Source organism: Mauremys mutica, chromosome 1 (assembly GCF_020497125.1).
Source record: "Mauremys mutica isolate MM-2020 ecotype Southern chromosome 1, ASM2049712v1, whole genome shotgun sequence".
Taxonomy (NCBI): Eukaryota; Metazoa; Chordata; order Testudines; family Geoemydidae; genus Mauremys; species Mauremys mutica.
In genome coordinates this window covers 62759472-62776115 of record NC_059072.1, presented here as the reverse complement: position 1 = coordinate 62776115, position 16644 = coordinate 62759472, and the positions used below count along the sequence as shown (strand labels likewise).

The window sequence follows — 16644 nt, the reverse complement described above, 5'->3', positions numbered from 1 at the left end:
TTGGCAGCTGGCATGAAGCCCCATCCAAAGGAGAGCCAAAGCAGTAAGTTTTAGGGAAGGGTAAAAAGTCGGGGGATGTTTATGAAGCTAAGATAGGGCTTTGTGAAGGCCCATGCAGGTGCCTCTGATCTGGTCACCTAGCCTCACAGTAAGATTTCATCTGGAAAGGCCACTTGGGGGAAGAGGGGCAAAATGGAAATTGGGAAGACTAATGGGGTTGATAAAACTAGTGGGAAATGGTGTGTGGGGGGGACCTCTCAAGCCTCTTGATTTCACATTACCAAGAAGGAAAAGGTCATTTGGGGATACACATATAAAACTGTACTGAGGATTGCACACCATTAGACTACACAAATGCAGACAGAACTATCTTCTTTATTATAAAGATACACTATGGGGAACAAACCTGAATGTATACTGAAGCCTGTGATGGTACATGCCAAAATGTACAGTACTATACATAAAAGTGCATTGTCACAACAGATTAACAGTACATTTTTCTTCCATAACTGTGTATTTTTAATTTGTGTTTTTTGAAGATGGAGGGGATGTGGCTGTACAAGAGCAGGGATGAATGCAATGAAAATGCAACAGTATATAAGCAAGAGTGAACGCAATGGAAATGCAACAGTACAAGAGCAAGGCTAAAGCTCCTCTAAAATGTTAAAGGCACTTTCACATGTACATACTACAGATGTACATTGACACAATTAGGTAACAGTCAACAAGCAGGAAGCTACCAGTACTGCAATTGATCAAACTGACAGTAAAGGACAATACTGATTTGATTAGGTGTGCAGGAGTTACCCCTTAGTACGTTTGTAGTTGTCAGTCTTTCCTGTTACATATCCACTTACTATACGTTAAGGATCTATAATAACCATCAAACTACACATTTAACTTGTGTGAATGCTCTAAGTGGATGCATTCACTAAATGCACTGTTTCTACTATTTTCTTTTGCTACACAATTTCTAATAATAAGCATTATGGAGTCCAGTAGTGTTATTTAAACATACAAAAATCCCTATATAATTTAAAGATACAGATACTCATCTCAATTATGCCACACTGGTATTGAACAAATTACTAAACTAAAAACGTTATGGAAATTAGAGCTGGAATTCCAGTTTGTTCCATTGATCCTAATAAGTTTGGGAACTACTTGAAAATAATTTCTGGTCCTGGACAGGTGAACATACCAATAGACTAAAGCCAACCTTTAATGGGGACTAGCTTCAGTCAGAAACTTGCTCTGGAGTTTAGGACTATAGGTGGCAGGGTACAGTCAAGAGCTACAAGATTAAACATAAATTTGACAAGTTGTTACCTTGTTTATACAGTGGTAGCCTCAGTGGATTAAACTGACTGACACCTCCAGAGTCCACTGTGCTAGCTAAGAGTTTATATATGTGGTAGCCCCCAAACAGACATATTTATAGATTCCTTGGATTTTTTTTGGACCCATCCTTGGGCTGCAAATATCAGCAACAATATGAATGGCCCTGACAGCATTGCTCTCAAATGCAGTTTATGGGATATTTGTCATGTCCAGGGCTTGGAGTTCCTTATCAAGTGATTACAACTAGTACACCACAGTGGAAATAAATAAATTCCCAAATGACAACAGGACATGGCTTCTATGACTTTATATAGACTATAATACACTAATCAAATCTTTGTTACAAGACATAACTCTTCCCTCTCCCCAGTTATGTTTCCATATATTGAGTGGTACAACTTAAAACATTCCATAGGAAGAATGGTAAGATCCTAATGTAACAAATGCTATGAGGAAAGACAACTCTTATTTGAAGCCAGTTTTATTCTTATAGATAACCATCAGCTGATATTGTTTCTTGGCCATGGTATTTTAGGTAACAGCCAATGGGGTATTCTTTATAAATAGTTTGCATGGCTGCATAAATTAAAAACCTGCTATAAATGATCCTATAGATTGGACAAGTAATATTGAAAAATAATTACAGAAATGGCTTAATGTTAATGTGCAAAACAGCTGTCCAACTAATTCACATGTAACAGAAAATTTAATAATGGAGCACTAAGCAAAGTTGATAAAATCTTCACTCACATCCAGACCCGAGAAAGGTATAGACTTTTTTTTTTTTTAAATTGGTTCTGGCAAATTTTATTTAGGTTTAGTCTAGAGAGTAGCAAATGAGATTTCTGTGGTTCTAACAACCTCCTGTGTAATTGAGAGAAGTTATCCAAGAACTCAGGAGCAGAATAGTTTAGTAAGCATCATAGAGAAACCATGCACAGTGTTTGCACTGTGAAGGATAACTAGTGAGGATACAGCAGCTTGAAACTGTGGTTATCACAGCTCCAATTGTTTGAAGAAGATACTGAGCAATAAGGTCCAAGGAATGTTTTATTGAATTATTGTTCGACTGATACTTTCAATCTTTTATTACACTACAGAAAGATCCCCAGACCTGTATAGCTGCAGTTACTTGGTTCACTGAATTGTAAACTGTAAGTGAATTTAGTGCTTGTGAAAAGTGTCTGACAGTCCTGGGGACTGAAGTTTTAGCTTCAAAGAAAAGTACAGCACAAGTGGCAGTATTAGAAACTTCATACCATCCAGGCAATATACTTTAACACTGACCTGGAGTGAGGTCAGAAAGAGGGTAATTCAGTCTCCATACTTACTCAGCACTTGGCCTTTGATAAGATTACCAAAAATATGCTAAATACTTAGTGCCAACTGTGGAAGTGTTATTTTAATTTATATGGACTGAGATTACATATACACTTCACACAGGCCATTGACTAATCCCTCAGATGCTAACTTTTAGCTTTTACTAACCAGATTGGGATTTGAACCAGTGATCTAGTGGTCAAGGGTTCCATATCCACTTACAAATTCCTTCAAGTTACCTTTGTATAGGATCCCTTATTAAGTAAACTACAGTAAGACTATGAAATATTGTACAAAGTGGGAAGCCATTTCTGATCTGTTCCTTTTATTACAAATGGTGCAGCATCAAGTTTTCAAGTCTGTTTTAAAATGACACACAATAGTCCAGTTTTTTTCTAAAAATTGAAACTATACAAAATACAAATGCCCATGTTAATGATACTAGTTCAGACATTACATTCAAAAACATTGAAAAACAGAACATCTCCAGTTATAAACATGAACTAATAGTGTTATGGAACCCTGACTTCTATCGCTAATCCGTTCCTTTCTGTAACGCACTCCACCTCCTGGGTTGCTTAGCCTTTTACATTGTGCAAGATTTGTCTGTTGAACCTTGGGAAGGAGGGGAAGGTCCTATGGTAGGATTTGTTTTTGGAAGAACAATGGGTTTTGGCCTCAGAGCTGGAGGTTTTGGCTGCACTCCCATTCTGGGGGCCACCATGGGCTTGAAAGTACTCATGGTATCACTGGAAGAACTAGTGCTACGTCGAATCTGAGGCTCAGTGCTCCTTAGCACTACACTATGGAGAGGGCTTAGTGATTCTGTGGAGGTGGCCAGGCTGGGTGAGTTTTTCATTTGTTCCAATGTATCCAGCACCACGTCAGGGGCGTGTTTCGCAGAGCTCTGACGTTCCAACTCACGGAGTTCATTCAGAGCGGTGTTCATTGTCTCTTCAATATCCTGGTCAGAGCAGAGAGACAGAGCAGCAGGTCATTAAACACTGAATGCAAAGGGTAGTTGCCGAGGGAGAAGTTTGAGAAATGCATGACTTCAGTTATAAACCATCCAGTCATTTCTAACAAATATTATGAAGCAGTATTAAGCCCATTTACAGCCCAGAGCTGAAGAAGGCGGCTCAAAATCTTCTCTCTCACAAGAGAAGTTGGTCCAGTAAAAGATATTACCTCACCCACCTTGTTTCTCTATTATCCTGGGACCAACACGGCTACACCAACACTGCATGTATTTACATCAACCTCATTTAAAAGTGGCTTTCCTGAACAAGATGGCAGCTTGGGTTGAACATAAATTAACTTAATGGTAGAGGGTCAAAATTCAGTTAGGCCATTAAAAACATACTCTGCTGCTTGCTGTTAAATTACTATTAAGAGAACAAATATTTGATGATTGATTTGCAACAATATTTAAATAAATGCAATGCCTAAGAGCTTATGTGCTATACTCCTCATCTTATTCTGAAATATTCAGTAACAATACACTAGCACAGGGATTTTTTTTTAATGAAAGTAAAACTGAAGTTGGAAAACTGACTTGGACATCCAATTTGGCTTTGAAAATCCTGGCCTATATAACTCTTTTTTAAAATAAAGATGTAATTCAAGACAAATGGTAAAATAGCTGTGCTTTTGATAACTTTCAGTTAGGTGGAGAGAGCAGCTGGTGGTTAGTATTAAGAATTAGGGACATCTTGAAAGATAATGGCCACCTTTCCAGCTTTTAAAAACTTTTGTGGCAGTGAGCTCTGCTTGCTTATATCACAATTTCAGGGCAACTGCACCTGTATTGCCCTTCAAGGGTACCCATTCTATGCTTCTGGTTCCCAGCCATCACCTCGTTTGGGTGGGGACCCGTATCTTGCTCCCTCCTGACTGGTGGATCTTTAAGGTTGCACAGTTCCCTGCCTACGCTGTGATATCCCCAGGAAGCCAGACTGTCTGAAAAGGCCAGCACCTGCACTTTGATTTCTCTCTAAGGGCTGTGACCAGTGTAATTGCCAGCAGTTCTAAGCTATCACACAGCAATGTCTAAGCAAGCACATTTATTCTTAAGGTAAAAGCATTACAAAAAAAGCATAAAAGTTCACATAAGCAGGCAAACAGCTTAGCAGAGGCCCCAGTAGGATTGGGGCCCCATCTTGGACAGAAGGTCCTGTCAATTGCTGGATCAGGCCCTGTGTCAGTTTAAACTCAGGCTATTTATCCAAAAGTCCATCCTTTGTCATTAGTCTCTGGAGAATCTAGTTTGAAGTATATATATGAGCCTCCCAAGGAGCTGGCACTTCTCTGCGGGGCTTATAACCTGGCTGATTTGCCTTAATCATCATCCCCTGGTTTTAGTTCCTGGAGGAGCTGCAGTAGCCCTCCCTGATGGCGTAGAAAACAGTCAAACCATTAATTTAAAACAATGGACCCTTAAGATACTGCATGGAGTTGCAATATCTATCACATCTCCCCCCAGAGAGGTTACATACAATCCCAGCCCACAATAATACTAATCAGTTCTTTTGAGGCTATTGCAGGAAACTGCCATATATGTAAGCCCCTTCGTTTTCAGTTTAAACTGATTTACAAAAAGTATTTTTTTTTCTGATTTTCACCCTACTTTTGTATCATTCAAATTTATAAACTTGTTTTAGTAGGCAAATACAATACATGAGATATGTGTCTCAATACATTAGTCTCTGTGTATATGCGAAGTTGCCTGTTGAAGTAAGACTATGTATTAGTCTAGAAGATAGACACAGTAGACAAACAGACACATATGCAAGCTCTGAAGTGTGTGCACATCTGAACCTACTGATGAATTTCACGCCCACCACATACACATTTCAAGCTGTGAGCAGATAATGGTTAAAGATCTGACACTAAAATGGGAAGAAAATGAAAATCTGTATCAGAATATGTTTCCGTGCACAAGGAAGTATTCAAAAGTTTTAAAAATACAAAAAGGATGAAGTTGAGTGTATGCACGGCAAATTGTGAGGCCCAATTATTAAATGTAAATAGTTCTAAGTCTACAACAGTAAACTGTTTATTCAAATGAAAAGTTTTATTTGAGGATTAGAGCTATATTGTTTTCTTAAACTCACAGATGGCATTATGTTTTGAGTTCTGCAGCAAACCACATTGAATAACAGAATTCAAAGCATTAATCTACTGAATACTTTTTTCCTCTGTCTTTCTGTCCACCAAAACAAACACCTATATTTACTTTGAAAAAGTAATAGTTTTTGCACTGGTTTTCACCGGTTTTTGTTGTGGTAATAAACACCAATAAATTTCCAGGAAAAATTAAAATAAAAACTCTAAACAAAGGGCCCTACATATCTGTTATGACTTGTTCATTCAATAGATTTTTTTTAATGTATAAATGATGATGTGCCCCCCAATGTCCTCATATTTGTAGTTTAAATTTTAAGGAAGACAAAGAAGAATATCAGACATGGTTAGAAGTTGTCATTCAAGATACGGTTTAGTGAGATCATTTATGAGCATATTTCCATATGTTTGTTTTGCACATTTAGATTTATTCTTAAAGTACATCTGCTAAAAGGACATGCCAAGATTGGTTTTGTGGTTAATTTTTCAGTGTTGGTGAGGCACAAGTGGGTTAAATAAGAAAACTATCAGGTGTTTCATGCTTGTTCACAGCAGCATTTACATGATTTAGTCAAAGTTCAAGTTCTGTCTCTGTCAAATAATATTTGGTCTAGGTGTGTACAAATTTAATTAAAGCCAAATAGGGCTGTGCATAGCTCCTGGACAGTAAATAAGTAACAGAGCTTAACCTAGTATTTAAAAGGTTAGAAATTGTTGAAATAAGAGCAATGAAAATTGATGTCTGAGTCATTCACAACAACTGAGACTCTCTCTTCCCACTTCATAAGCAGCAGAGACTTTAGAAGCAAAAGTTGCATGACATTTTGAAATGTCAGTGCAGGATTATTTTAAATGCTTTTGTAATCAGATGGTAATTTGAGGGTGTTGAATGTTTACATAATGACCATATTTTAAACTAAATGAGCTTTGAGTAGGACAGAAGTATTTATTAGCCCTAGATATGGCTATTACTGAGTTAGCACACTTCAGCAGCACAGAATTAATAACTTGCTTCTTGGTGCTATCTGTCTCAGCTATTCTATCCCTCTCACCTCTATGCTGCTGAGAAAAGACTAGCCACCTCTCCTACATATACATGGATGGCACAGTCTATTTATTCAGATTTATTTGCACTTTTACCTAGCATGTTCCATAGGCACAACTACAAGAGTTAAAAAGCTCTACATTTATACAAAAACTATGTTAAGAAAACAGACTCTGAAATGCAAATTCCTATGTTTTCAAGTGACTGAGGACATTAGTAGCCAACTGAAGCACAGATTTGCATACTGTAAGATTCAGAAATAATCATACAGTAATTATGAAAGCTAAACCCACTTCCATCAGAGCACACGGGTTTACATAACTGAGAAACAGTAACTGTACATTATCCCTATGTTCTGAGTGGCACAGAGTTTCATTTCAGTACAACTGAAAATTATTTCACTGTAATGCTGTTGCAACTTTTATTCCTATTGGCCCTCCTTTCTCCCATGATTCTTTAACACATCTCTGTCCTAGGCTCTCATGGCAAAAAGTTAAGTGGGATACTTTTCCAATCCAGATTTTCAATAAAAAAAATAAACTCTCTGTGTTGTGAAAGTCAAAGGTTCATTTACATCTATTTGACCATGCTCCTCACCAAGGCAAAGAAAAGAGACCAACCTGAGCTATTGACTCTGGGTCCAGTGGTTTATGGTCATTGAAACCTGGGTATTGACCAGATGATGTAGATCTTCTAATTGGAGGACTATCAGTCTTCTTTAGTGAATCATGCCTACTAATGTTGGTAAGGCTGCCATGCCCAGGTCTACGTCGTCTTTCAGGGCTGTCTGCGTTGAGGTTGCGATTGTGAAGAAGGGCTCGAGGACTGCAATGACTTGCCATGTTGGGGGAACCTAGCTCCACTGATGAATTGGTGAGTGTGTGTGGTGGATGTACTGGGCAATGGCCATCATTGATCCTGCCTGGGCGTCTTAAAGGAGGTGGTTCTGATCTCTTTCTTTGCCTACACAAATGTAGAAATCATAGGATAAGTTAGCATTTTTAACAAGGTTTGTGTGAAGAAATCCTGCCACTGCATGAGCCCAGAAGCAATCTAACGGCTGCAAAGCAATGCAGAAATGTTGCTATGTTAACCTTACCTTCCTAAATATATGTCAGGATGACGATCAGTTGGGGAGTTCATATCCTTGGATGAGGACTTGTCCTCAGTTATTGGCCCACTGCTGGCTTCACTGTCTGCTTTTTGGCTCAGTGTATCTGAGAAAGTATCATCCCTGAAAGGAAGATATAGATTGAGAAGTCATTTTCTAGGAAGTGAGGTATGTAGGACAGCAGGCATCACGGCTCTTCTGTTTTTGTCCTCTTATAGAATTAAAACTAGACATATAATTGCATCTCTAGCTGCTGTACTCTCACTGATGACCTATTTATTTATTGACTTCACTCACGTCACCTCTTGCCCAGTTTGGAGGCAAAATCTCCCAGGTGTTTATGAGCCTTCAAAGCACTTTCACATTTGGGAGATACCCCACTAGCTAGTTCAAAAAGCTTCTTCCCAACAAGGAGCAATCACTCAAGTATATTATATAACTAGACATGCTTACATATCCTGCACCACTATATATTGGTGAGGTACTAGGCCATCAATTCCATTATGCCTTCCTTCCCACCAGTCTTCAGATGCTCGATGATATAAAAGCAGGGAGGCTCCTTTTTTGAAGGAGAGTTCTCGTGCAGATCTTCCAATGTAGTCAAACTTGGCTATAGCTTCGATAGGCTCACCTTCTAGGGGAAAAAAGTAAGATCTCAGACAATAAGAATAGACTTATCTGTTTATTTCAGTTTTGTAAAATGTAACGCCTCAGCATTCATATCCAAACAAACCTTACACAAGTCAGATATTGAACCAAGACATACTTCAGGCAGTGGCCATGTCTGTGTGCCCCAAGTATAAAGCAACTGGGCTGCTTTTAAGATCTCTAGACAGAGAATATGAGAGAGAGCACACAATACATTCAGTGCTCAACATCTGAAAGTGGGCGGAGCTCTTGTCTCCTAATATAAAAAGCTATGTGGTGCGTGGGGAATAGTTGCAGGCAATAAAAAAACCAAACCAAACCAAACCTGAGGGAGCCTGATAAATCAGGTGAACAAGCCAAAGAGATGTGCTACAACAATCAGCAGTGAAAAAGGAATCAATAGATAGGGATTTCCTCAGCAAGACTAGGCATGAGTAGAGCCCTGTGCAGATACAAAATTTGTATTCCCATCTGATCCGCAAACATGGTCCGTGGATAGCCGCAGATTTTCAGGGCTTTCGGCATGAGCTGTCTGATGAGTAAATTTAATAGCTTTAGAACTCTACTAGAATTTCTGTCACTTCTGTGCTAAGAGTGCACATCCAGTGTAAACCTCATATTTTACAAAATACAGGGACCTGTTCTTGGGCCTTCTCTGGTTTCTTTTGAAGCTCCAGTTTGTGCAAAGCCACCAAACCCTTGACAGATCCAACTCCTTTAGGAGTACATCTGAGTATGAGGAATCATTGTATGGCATAGAGTTGCTAGGATAGTTCTGTTACACCCCAGTGTATGGGGCCATAGCTAGGAGAAAGAGGACAAAGTGTAGGTGTCCCTCTGCTCCCAGTGATCACTGGCTGCTGGGATGGATTCTATGAGCAGCCAGGCATAGGTTACAGCAGTTTTGACTGGCCCCTGCAGAAAGAGTGAGTGAGTGTGTGTGGTAAAGCTTCTCCCTCCACAAGAACAGATTTAAAAACCTTATCTTCATAGAGATCATTTTAAGGATGAAAATTAGAATTAAAACCTCCCTCCCGTCAAAACTTCCTGATATATCAAAGTTCATAGTGACAATGGCCCCTATCCTATAAGTAGATATGGTTCCAGTGGTGAGCTGCAGCCGGTTCGCGCGAACTGGTTGTTAAATTTAGAAGCCCGTTTAGAACCGGTTGTTCCTGGAGGGACTACTAGTTCCAAAAGGGCTTTTAAATTTAACTAAAGCTCTAGCAGCTGTCTACCCTTCCCCCAGCCCCAGCTCACCTCACTCCGCCTCCTCTTCTGAAGCTCCTCCGGCTTCTCCTCCCCCCCCCCAGCTTCCCGCGAATCAGCTGTTCGCGCGGGAAGCCTGGGAGGGCTGAGAAGGAAGCAGCGGCTTCCACCAGGTGAGCTGGGGCCGGGGGTGCCAGCGGGAGGAGGGCAGGAGGCGGTGCGCCGGGACTCTGGGGTCGGGCGGCGCGGTTCCTGCCCGGCCGCCGGGGCCGGCCCCGACCTCGGCCGGGCGGTGTGCTTCCTGCCCAGCCGCCGGGGCCGGCCCCGACCTCGGCCGGGCGGCGCGGTTCCTGCCCAGCCGCCGGGTCTGGCCCCGACCTCAGCCGGGCGGCGCGGCTCCTGCCCGGCCCCGACCTCCGCCGGGTGGTTCCGGTCCCAGCCCAGCTGGGCCCCCATCTCCAGGCAGCACTGTAAGGTAAGGGAGCAGGGAGCGGGTGTTGGATAGAGGGCAGGAGAGTTGGGGGGGGTGGGGGTGGATTAGTGTCAGGGCAGTCAGAGGGCAGAGAACAGGGGGATTGAACGGGGCCAAGGGTCCTGGGGGGGCAGTCAGGAAGGAATAGGGGTTGGATGGGGCGGTGGGGGGCAGTTAGGGGTAGGGATTCCAGGGACAGTCAGGGGACAGAGAGAAGGGGTGGTTGGATGGGGTTGGGGGTCCCCGGGTGCCATCAGCAATGAGAGAAGGGGTTGGATGGGGTGGCAAGGGGCAGTCAGGGGACAGGGAAGGCGGGTGGATAGGGCACGGGTCCCGGGGGGGCTGTCAAGGAACATGGGGGGGTTGGATGGGGCAGGAGTCCGGGGGCGGGCATGACCCCTCATGGGGTGAGGAGGAGGGAACCGGTTGTTAGTATTTTGGCAGCTCATCACTGTATGGTTCTACTAACACCTGTGCAGAGTCCACTGACATCAGTGGGCCTCTGTGCAGCCTCAAGGGTCCCTTGTTAGCATATCTATTTGCAGAATTGGGGCCAATAAGTATAATATCTTAACTGATGTCTTTGAAGCTGCTACTTTGTCAGTTGGACCTTGATGGAACAGCGACGATTTTATTGTATGATGTTGGCAATGTCTAGTTTGTTCTAAAAGTTATGAAAAACTAATGCCTGTGAAATCACATTTGTCAGGTTAAATTTATCTCAGTATCAAAATACCAACCAAAGCATTTAAGAACTAATGTCCGCAAAATGTCAGTTTTCGAATAATACATTGTTTGCTTTGAGTAGCTCAAAAATAAAGCCATCCAAAATGAAAAATACCTTATACAATTAAATCAAAATTTAGAAAGAAATTAACAGCTAGGCTGACGACTGCCGTATCACGTCTTAGCTTGGTGCAAATTTAAATTGCTTCATTGTAATACTCTGAAAAACTTGGTTTATAATGAAGACTCTTGCCCCTTTATTATGCATTAATGTTACGTGCTGGAATGTCTTTTTAAAATTAACTTCCATCTTGCAATGTGGAAATATAATCCTTGTGCCCTATTAAGGTTACAGTTTGCAGCTATTTCCAAATAACTTGCCCAACCTGTAGAGGACTGTCCTGTAGTTGGCTCTCTTTAGTCAATCAGGTTAAAAACTTGCAATAGTTCAGATGACAACTTGTTTAGAGAGCAGCAAACATTGAAGAATTTCAGAGAGGCCTACACACAACTAGGTGAGGCGATGGAAGTGAAATTCAGTGTTACAAATGCAAAGTAATGCACACTGGCAGGAATCACTTCAATTACTTATACATATTGCTAGTTTCTAAATTAACTGTATTTATTCAGGAAAAAGACTGGCTAGCTTAATGAAAACTTCTGCTTTTTTGACGACCAATGCACACTGAGCAAACCAAATGGTAAGATGTATATAGAATGGGCTAGAAAATATTAGTGAAAATTGCAATGGCACTATATAAAATCAGCAGCATGCTCTCACCTGGAATATTGTGTTCAGTTCTAGACACCCTATCTAAAAAATTATGTAAACAGAAAGCAAAGAGGACCAGAGATGTGATCAGGTTGGTTTGGCACGATCTACCTTTTGTAAAACCATTCCAACTCCTTTCCCAAAGTCCCCACTCCAACTCCACCGCCCTCCCTGCCCCTATTGGATACCTTCCACAAATCCCCACCCCAGCCCTGCCTCTTCCCCCAGCACGCCATGTTCCCCCTCCCTCCCTGCCCCACGAAACAGCTGTTTTGCGGTGCAAGCGCTGGGAGGGAGGGTAAGAAGCAGGATGTGGTGGCGCGCTCGCGGAGGAGGCGGAGGTGAGCTGGAGCAGGAGGGCGGGGCCACGGGGAGCTGCCAGTGGGTGCTCAGCACCCACTAATTTTTCTTCATGGATGCTCCAGCCCCGGAGCACCCACGGAGTTGGCGCCTATGCTCTGAAGCATCTGGTACTGAGCATTCTGAGGCAGGATATTGGACCACTGTGATGATCAGATATGGCAATTCCTTTTTGGGTGAGCCATACTACAATTAAAAGTTCAATGGACTGTTTGATATTAAAAGACTTGAGTATACAGGCGTTGATTCTTCTCATTTACCGCACACCAGAGTAAATCAGAAGTAACTCCACACCTATGTAAGCCTAGTGTATGAAGAGTCAGGCCTATGGAATGTTGAATTCTTCCTTTTCCTGTACCTCATTATAGACGGACGTGCTTTCTCAGACATCTGTGGGAAGTTGCTGCACTGGGAACAGCTGTTTGAACTGAGACATGCTATTTATGTGTTCCTATGTAACATACTCTATACTTTCAGAACAATGTGGTGTATAGCTGACACTGTTGCTTTTCTTAATGAAACTCTTATATTAAGCTCATCTAAATTGATCTTTTATTCTGATAGGAAATTTCATTACTAAAAATGTGCCCTTTACTTGAACAGCACATTTCTGCAGCAGACAGTTCTGAGATTTTATTTTTCAAATACTAATTCACCTGTTAACAAGTAGAACATTGACAATTAATATAAAAATACCTTGACAGTTCCATTTGGACATTAAAAAAAAGCCAAAAGATTTATTATTGAGAACTGGAGGGAGCCGTTTCACAACTAAAGGAAAGGGAATAGAGCTAATCAACAGTTACAAATCATAGATTTGTAACTGAAATTCTGCATGATACTAAGCCATGGGGTCTAACAGTAAAATTAAGACAGCTCAGAGGGAAATATAATTATACTGCTCTGTCCTTTACCTCAAGGCATTTGCTAACTATGGCAAAAAATATATGATGACATCTGAGATATCACTAGCTATGATCCCTAGTGATTCAGACAAAGATAGAGAAGGAGAAATATTAGGACAAGCTGAAGAACTGTGGGAAGAGCTTTAGGGATTCTGTTCCCAGTTTCGTACTTAGGACCTCAAATTCTGCTAATATTATTACTGCCATTCACTGACACATTATGGTGCCTACCATGTAAAAATCACTGGCTAGACTGTAAATAGCTCTGCATAGGTCCAGCAGGTGGTAAGGGGAAAGATGTAAGAAACACAAAGGCTAGTCGCTATTTCTATCCGTGCACTTGAAGAGCCAACCACAGCGTCAGCCTTCCTCTAAAGGGGGTGGTATGAGGATGGGGCTATGCCATCCCACCGCAGTGCTAGGGTGCCAAAGCCAGACATCCCAGCAGGAGTGCTGGAACCTCCCCCATCCCGTCTCTTTCCCCCGGAGGCCCTGCCCCTGGCCCACCCCAGTTCACTCCTCTTCCCCCCCCCACCCTCCGATTGGGACGAACTCACCTGGGGGCTGGGAGCTGCAGTCACCCAACATAGGTAGGAAACTGTCAGGTACCCTTTTCAACTGGGCTTTCTGGTCAAAAACCAGGCACCTGGCCACTCTACACCCCACACCAGTGAGGCAAGTGGAGCTGAGTCAGCAAAATGAGAACATCCACTGTACCTTTCACTGGGTGCATCAGAGCAGCCCCTGCTCTGTGCTCCCCCAATTCTCCCACATGCATTGTGCTTGTCTTAAGCAAAAGACAGCCTGATCCCTATGCTCTCTTCTACACCTTATCAAAGGGCTGTGGCTTTACAGTAACAATCTATCCTCAAGTTGTCTGGCAGTTCTCTCACTGGAAAACAACAAAGGGAAACAAGGCTGTGAATTACTGTTACAGCAGAACTTGGCAAAAAGTTGATCATAGTATGAATTATTTTAGTAGTCATATCTGCAATGGTGACCATTCAGGGACGCAACAGCACTAACTCTCAGCCTTATTTGTCCTTTAATACCCCCATCTGTGTGAGAACTACTTTCTTGATTTATAAATGTAAGGCATCATAAGTGGTCAATGAACAGCAATAAAAATGTTAGCATGTTTGTGTTTTATATCAGGAATTACCCATGTGTCTGAGACTTCCTCAGGAAATTCTCTTATTTCCTTAGGAAACAGATCTAGTCAACTTTTATATTCATCCAGCTAGAGTAAAATATCTTCAACGTTAAAGAATTTCAGAAGAAAATTGCACAAAAACTGCTTATTAAGCATAAAGATGTATCCCCTGAATCTTACCCTTGTTTCTAAGCGTTATTTTTCAGGCGAATGTCTGAGGCACAAGGTGAACTCTTTGAAATGCACAAAAGTTCATGTTTTCAGATTTAGGGGAAAATGCTATTTAGCAGGAATGCTCTTTTTTTAAGCAGACAATGTAAATAAAAATTCTTACAGTGAAGGCTTTTTACCTTTACAAAGAACTCTTCACTATGATCTGGATTCAGAGAAGCATGTGAATAGCCCCAATAAAGTCACTGTGACTACTCATGTGTTTACAGTTAAGGATGATGTAGCTTTTTTTATACTTCATCATTGTATGCCCCAAACCTTCAAAAGACAGAGGATAATCTAATTTTATCCCTACACTTTTATATATACTTGCCTTTTTAAAAAAAATTATTTGAGCTTTGTAATTTCCTAAATAAACCTTTACTTTCCCCCACAGTTGCTCAGCCTCGTCATTATATACAAACTGACTTCTTGTAGGTATAGAGAGACTTACTTGTAATTTAACCTTATACAGCAAGTAGTTCTTATAGTGAAAATAATCAAAACAGAAAAATAAATCCTCTTGCTTTTAATTATACCCTTTGGATTACATTTCAATTGCCCAATATTGTTATGGGACTAGAGGGTTTGAGAGAAAAAAATCCCTTCAGTATAAAACTAACTAGATTTACAACATAATAAAGATTTACATTTTTAGAGTAGGCTCTGTCCAGCTCCTAACAGAGGAAATGCAAAAGTACAATATGTCCAGTTAGTAGTAGCAAGCTCAGTTCAACATTACCTTACTCTCATACACATGTATATCAGGGTCCTGGTGTGACAAACTAGTAATCAATAAATCTACTGAATTCAAAAATTTCCTTTAGTGGAAGCTTTCCTGTTCCCCCACAAAAGATCAGTTATCTGAGCCTTGTGATTGACGATTGAAGTAAAACTGTTACCAATCACAGTGTATGGTATTGCAAACACTTTTATTCAAGGGACAAACACACGAATGTGTGTGTGCAAAAAGACAGTTAACAGCACCAGTTCGATGAAAATACCCACCCTTCATTATAAAAAATTAGCTTATCTAAAGATAAACCTTTTTACTGGTGGAAAAACTTGATTAGACCTTGCTGATTAAGTGGAGGCCTCTCACTTCATGCATTCATCTAGTCACACCAACTACGCAGTCATCATCTTTGCCCAAGCATTACCACAAAGTTCAAATCTTTGTGTTATCTTCCCCCCCCACCCCTTTAAATGCACATCCACAACATGACTGTCCACTTTCTGTATTCAATTCACAAAAAGTAGCAAACAAAGGAATGGCAAAAGCTAGGATTTAATTGCTGGCCATCCTGATAAACAAAACTAGATCAAGTAATTTAATCCTTTCTTGGCTACCTCTGCTCCACTGAGAGTTACTCCAGTCAATTTTGTCTCAATCAATAATGCTATGCTACAACTTTACTACAGTCATTGCATCCAGGATTGATATCAAGGCACACATGAAGTACCATACTACTTTCACATGGTCAAGATTTGCCTGTCCATGCTTTTCAGATGCCATTTAATATTTTACAATTGTGTACAAGGGGATTAAAACAACTTTTGATTGTTGCATGTTTTTTCCCTCAGTTTCATTCTCACGTGCAGGGAAAAGTTTTGCAGAAATGCACATTTATGAATCTGAATTTCCATCATTTACACCTCTGTATATATGTCAGAAAAATCAAGTTTCTCTTCGAGAATCCTCCATCATTAAGTGTTTCACCTCCTGATCTGTCATCCATTTAATCCTGAGCATTTCATAGGAGCCTGAAATAGTCTGTTTTTAGCAACATGAGAAACTGTCTTATAAATTAGTATATGAGGGGAGGCGGGCAGAGACACATACTACCAAGTTGTGGCTGGTGCTCAAAATAAATGGTGGGTCTGGGGCTGGCAACAGGACCCTTTTTCCAATCCTTGAAATTATTATTTTTGACCCCACACTTGGACATTTCTGATCTCCTAAATAAAATCAATGATACCATTTTGGTCTCTTACTCTTCCCTACTTTGTCCCCGGACAAGCTCTTCTGCTGTAATTCCCCCCTTCCTGAAAATGCCAAGGAGGCCTTCCTGCACTCTGCTGCTTACCTTGCCCCCTTGAACAGGTCCTCCTGCAACTACTTTTTTATTTCCCCCACCAGATTACAGGCCCTATCTGCCTTCCCTTTCCTGTTTGGTCCCAGGCCCCTGATCGGTTGCCTCCTTGTGATCACAAGCTGCTTTATCCACTGTGCTAACCTAAACAAGGGA

General features: G+C 41.2%; 1 protein-coding gene across 2 annotated transcripts in view; it reads right to left on the bottom strand.

Moving 5' to 3' along the window:
* Positions 1-361: 361 nt before the first annotated feature.
* SRGAP1 (SLIT-ROBO Rho GTPase activating protein 1) overlaps positions 362-16644 on the bottom strand; it is a 252847-nt gene continuing 236564 nt past the window's right edge. Inside the window, exons 19-22 of one of the 2 annotated variants that reach the window (XM_045033003.1) lie at positions 8394-8574; positions 7929-8063; positions 7450-7792; positions 362-3625 (exon numbers count right to left, since the gene is read on the bottom strand). In XM_045033003.1, coding sequence (XP_044888938.1) covers positions 3248-3625; positions 7450-7792; positions 7929-8063; positions 8394-8574 — 1037 coding nt within the window. In that variant the 3' untranslated portion in view covers positions 362-3247. The remainder of the gene's footprint in view (positions 3626-7449; positions 7793-7928; positions 8064-8393; positions 8575-16644) is intronic. The other variant, XM_045033011.1, reaches the window with a different exon arrangement.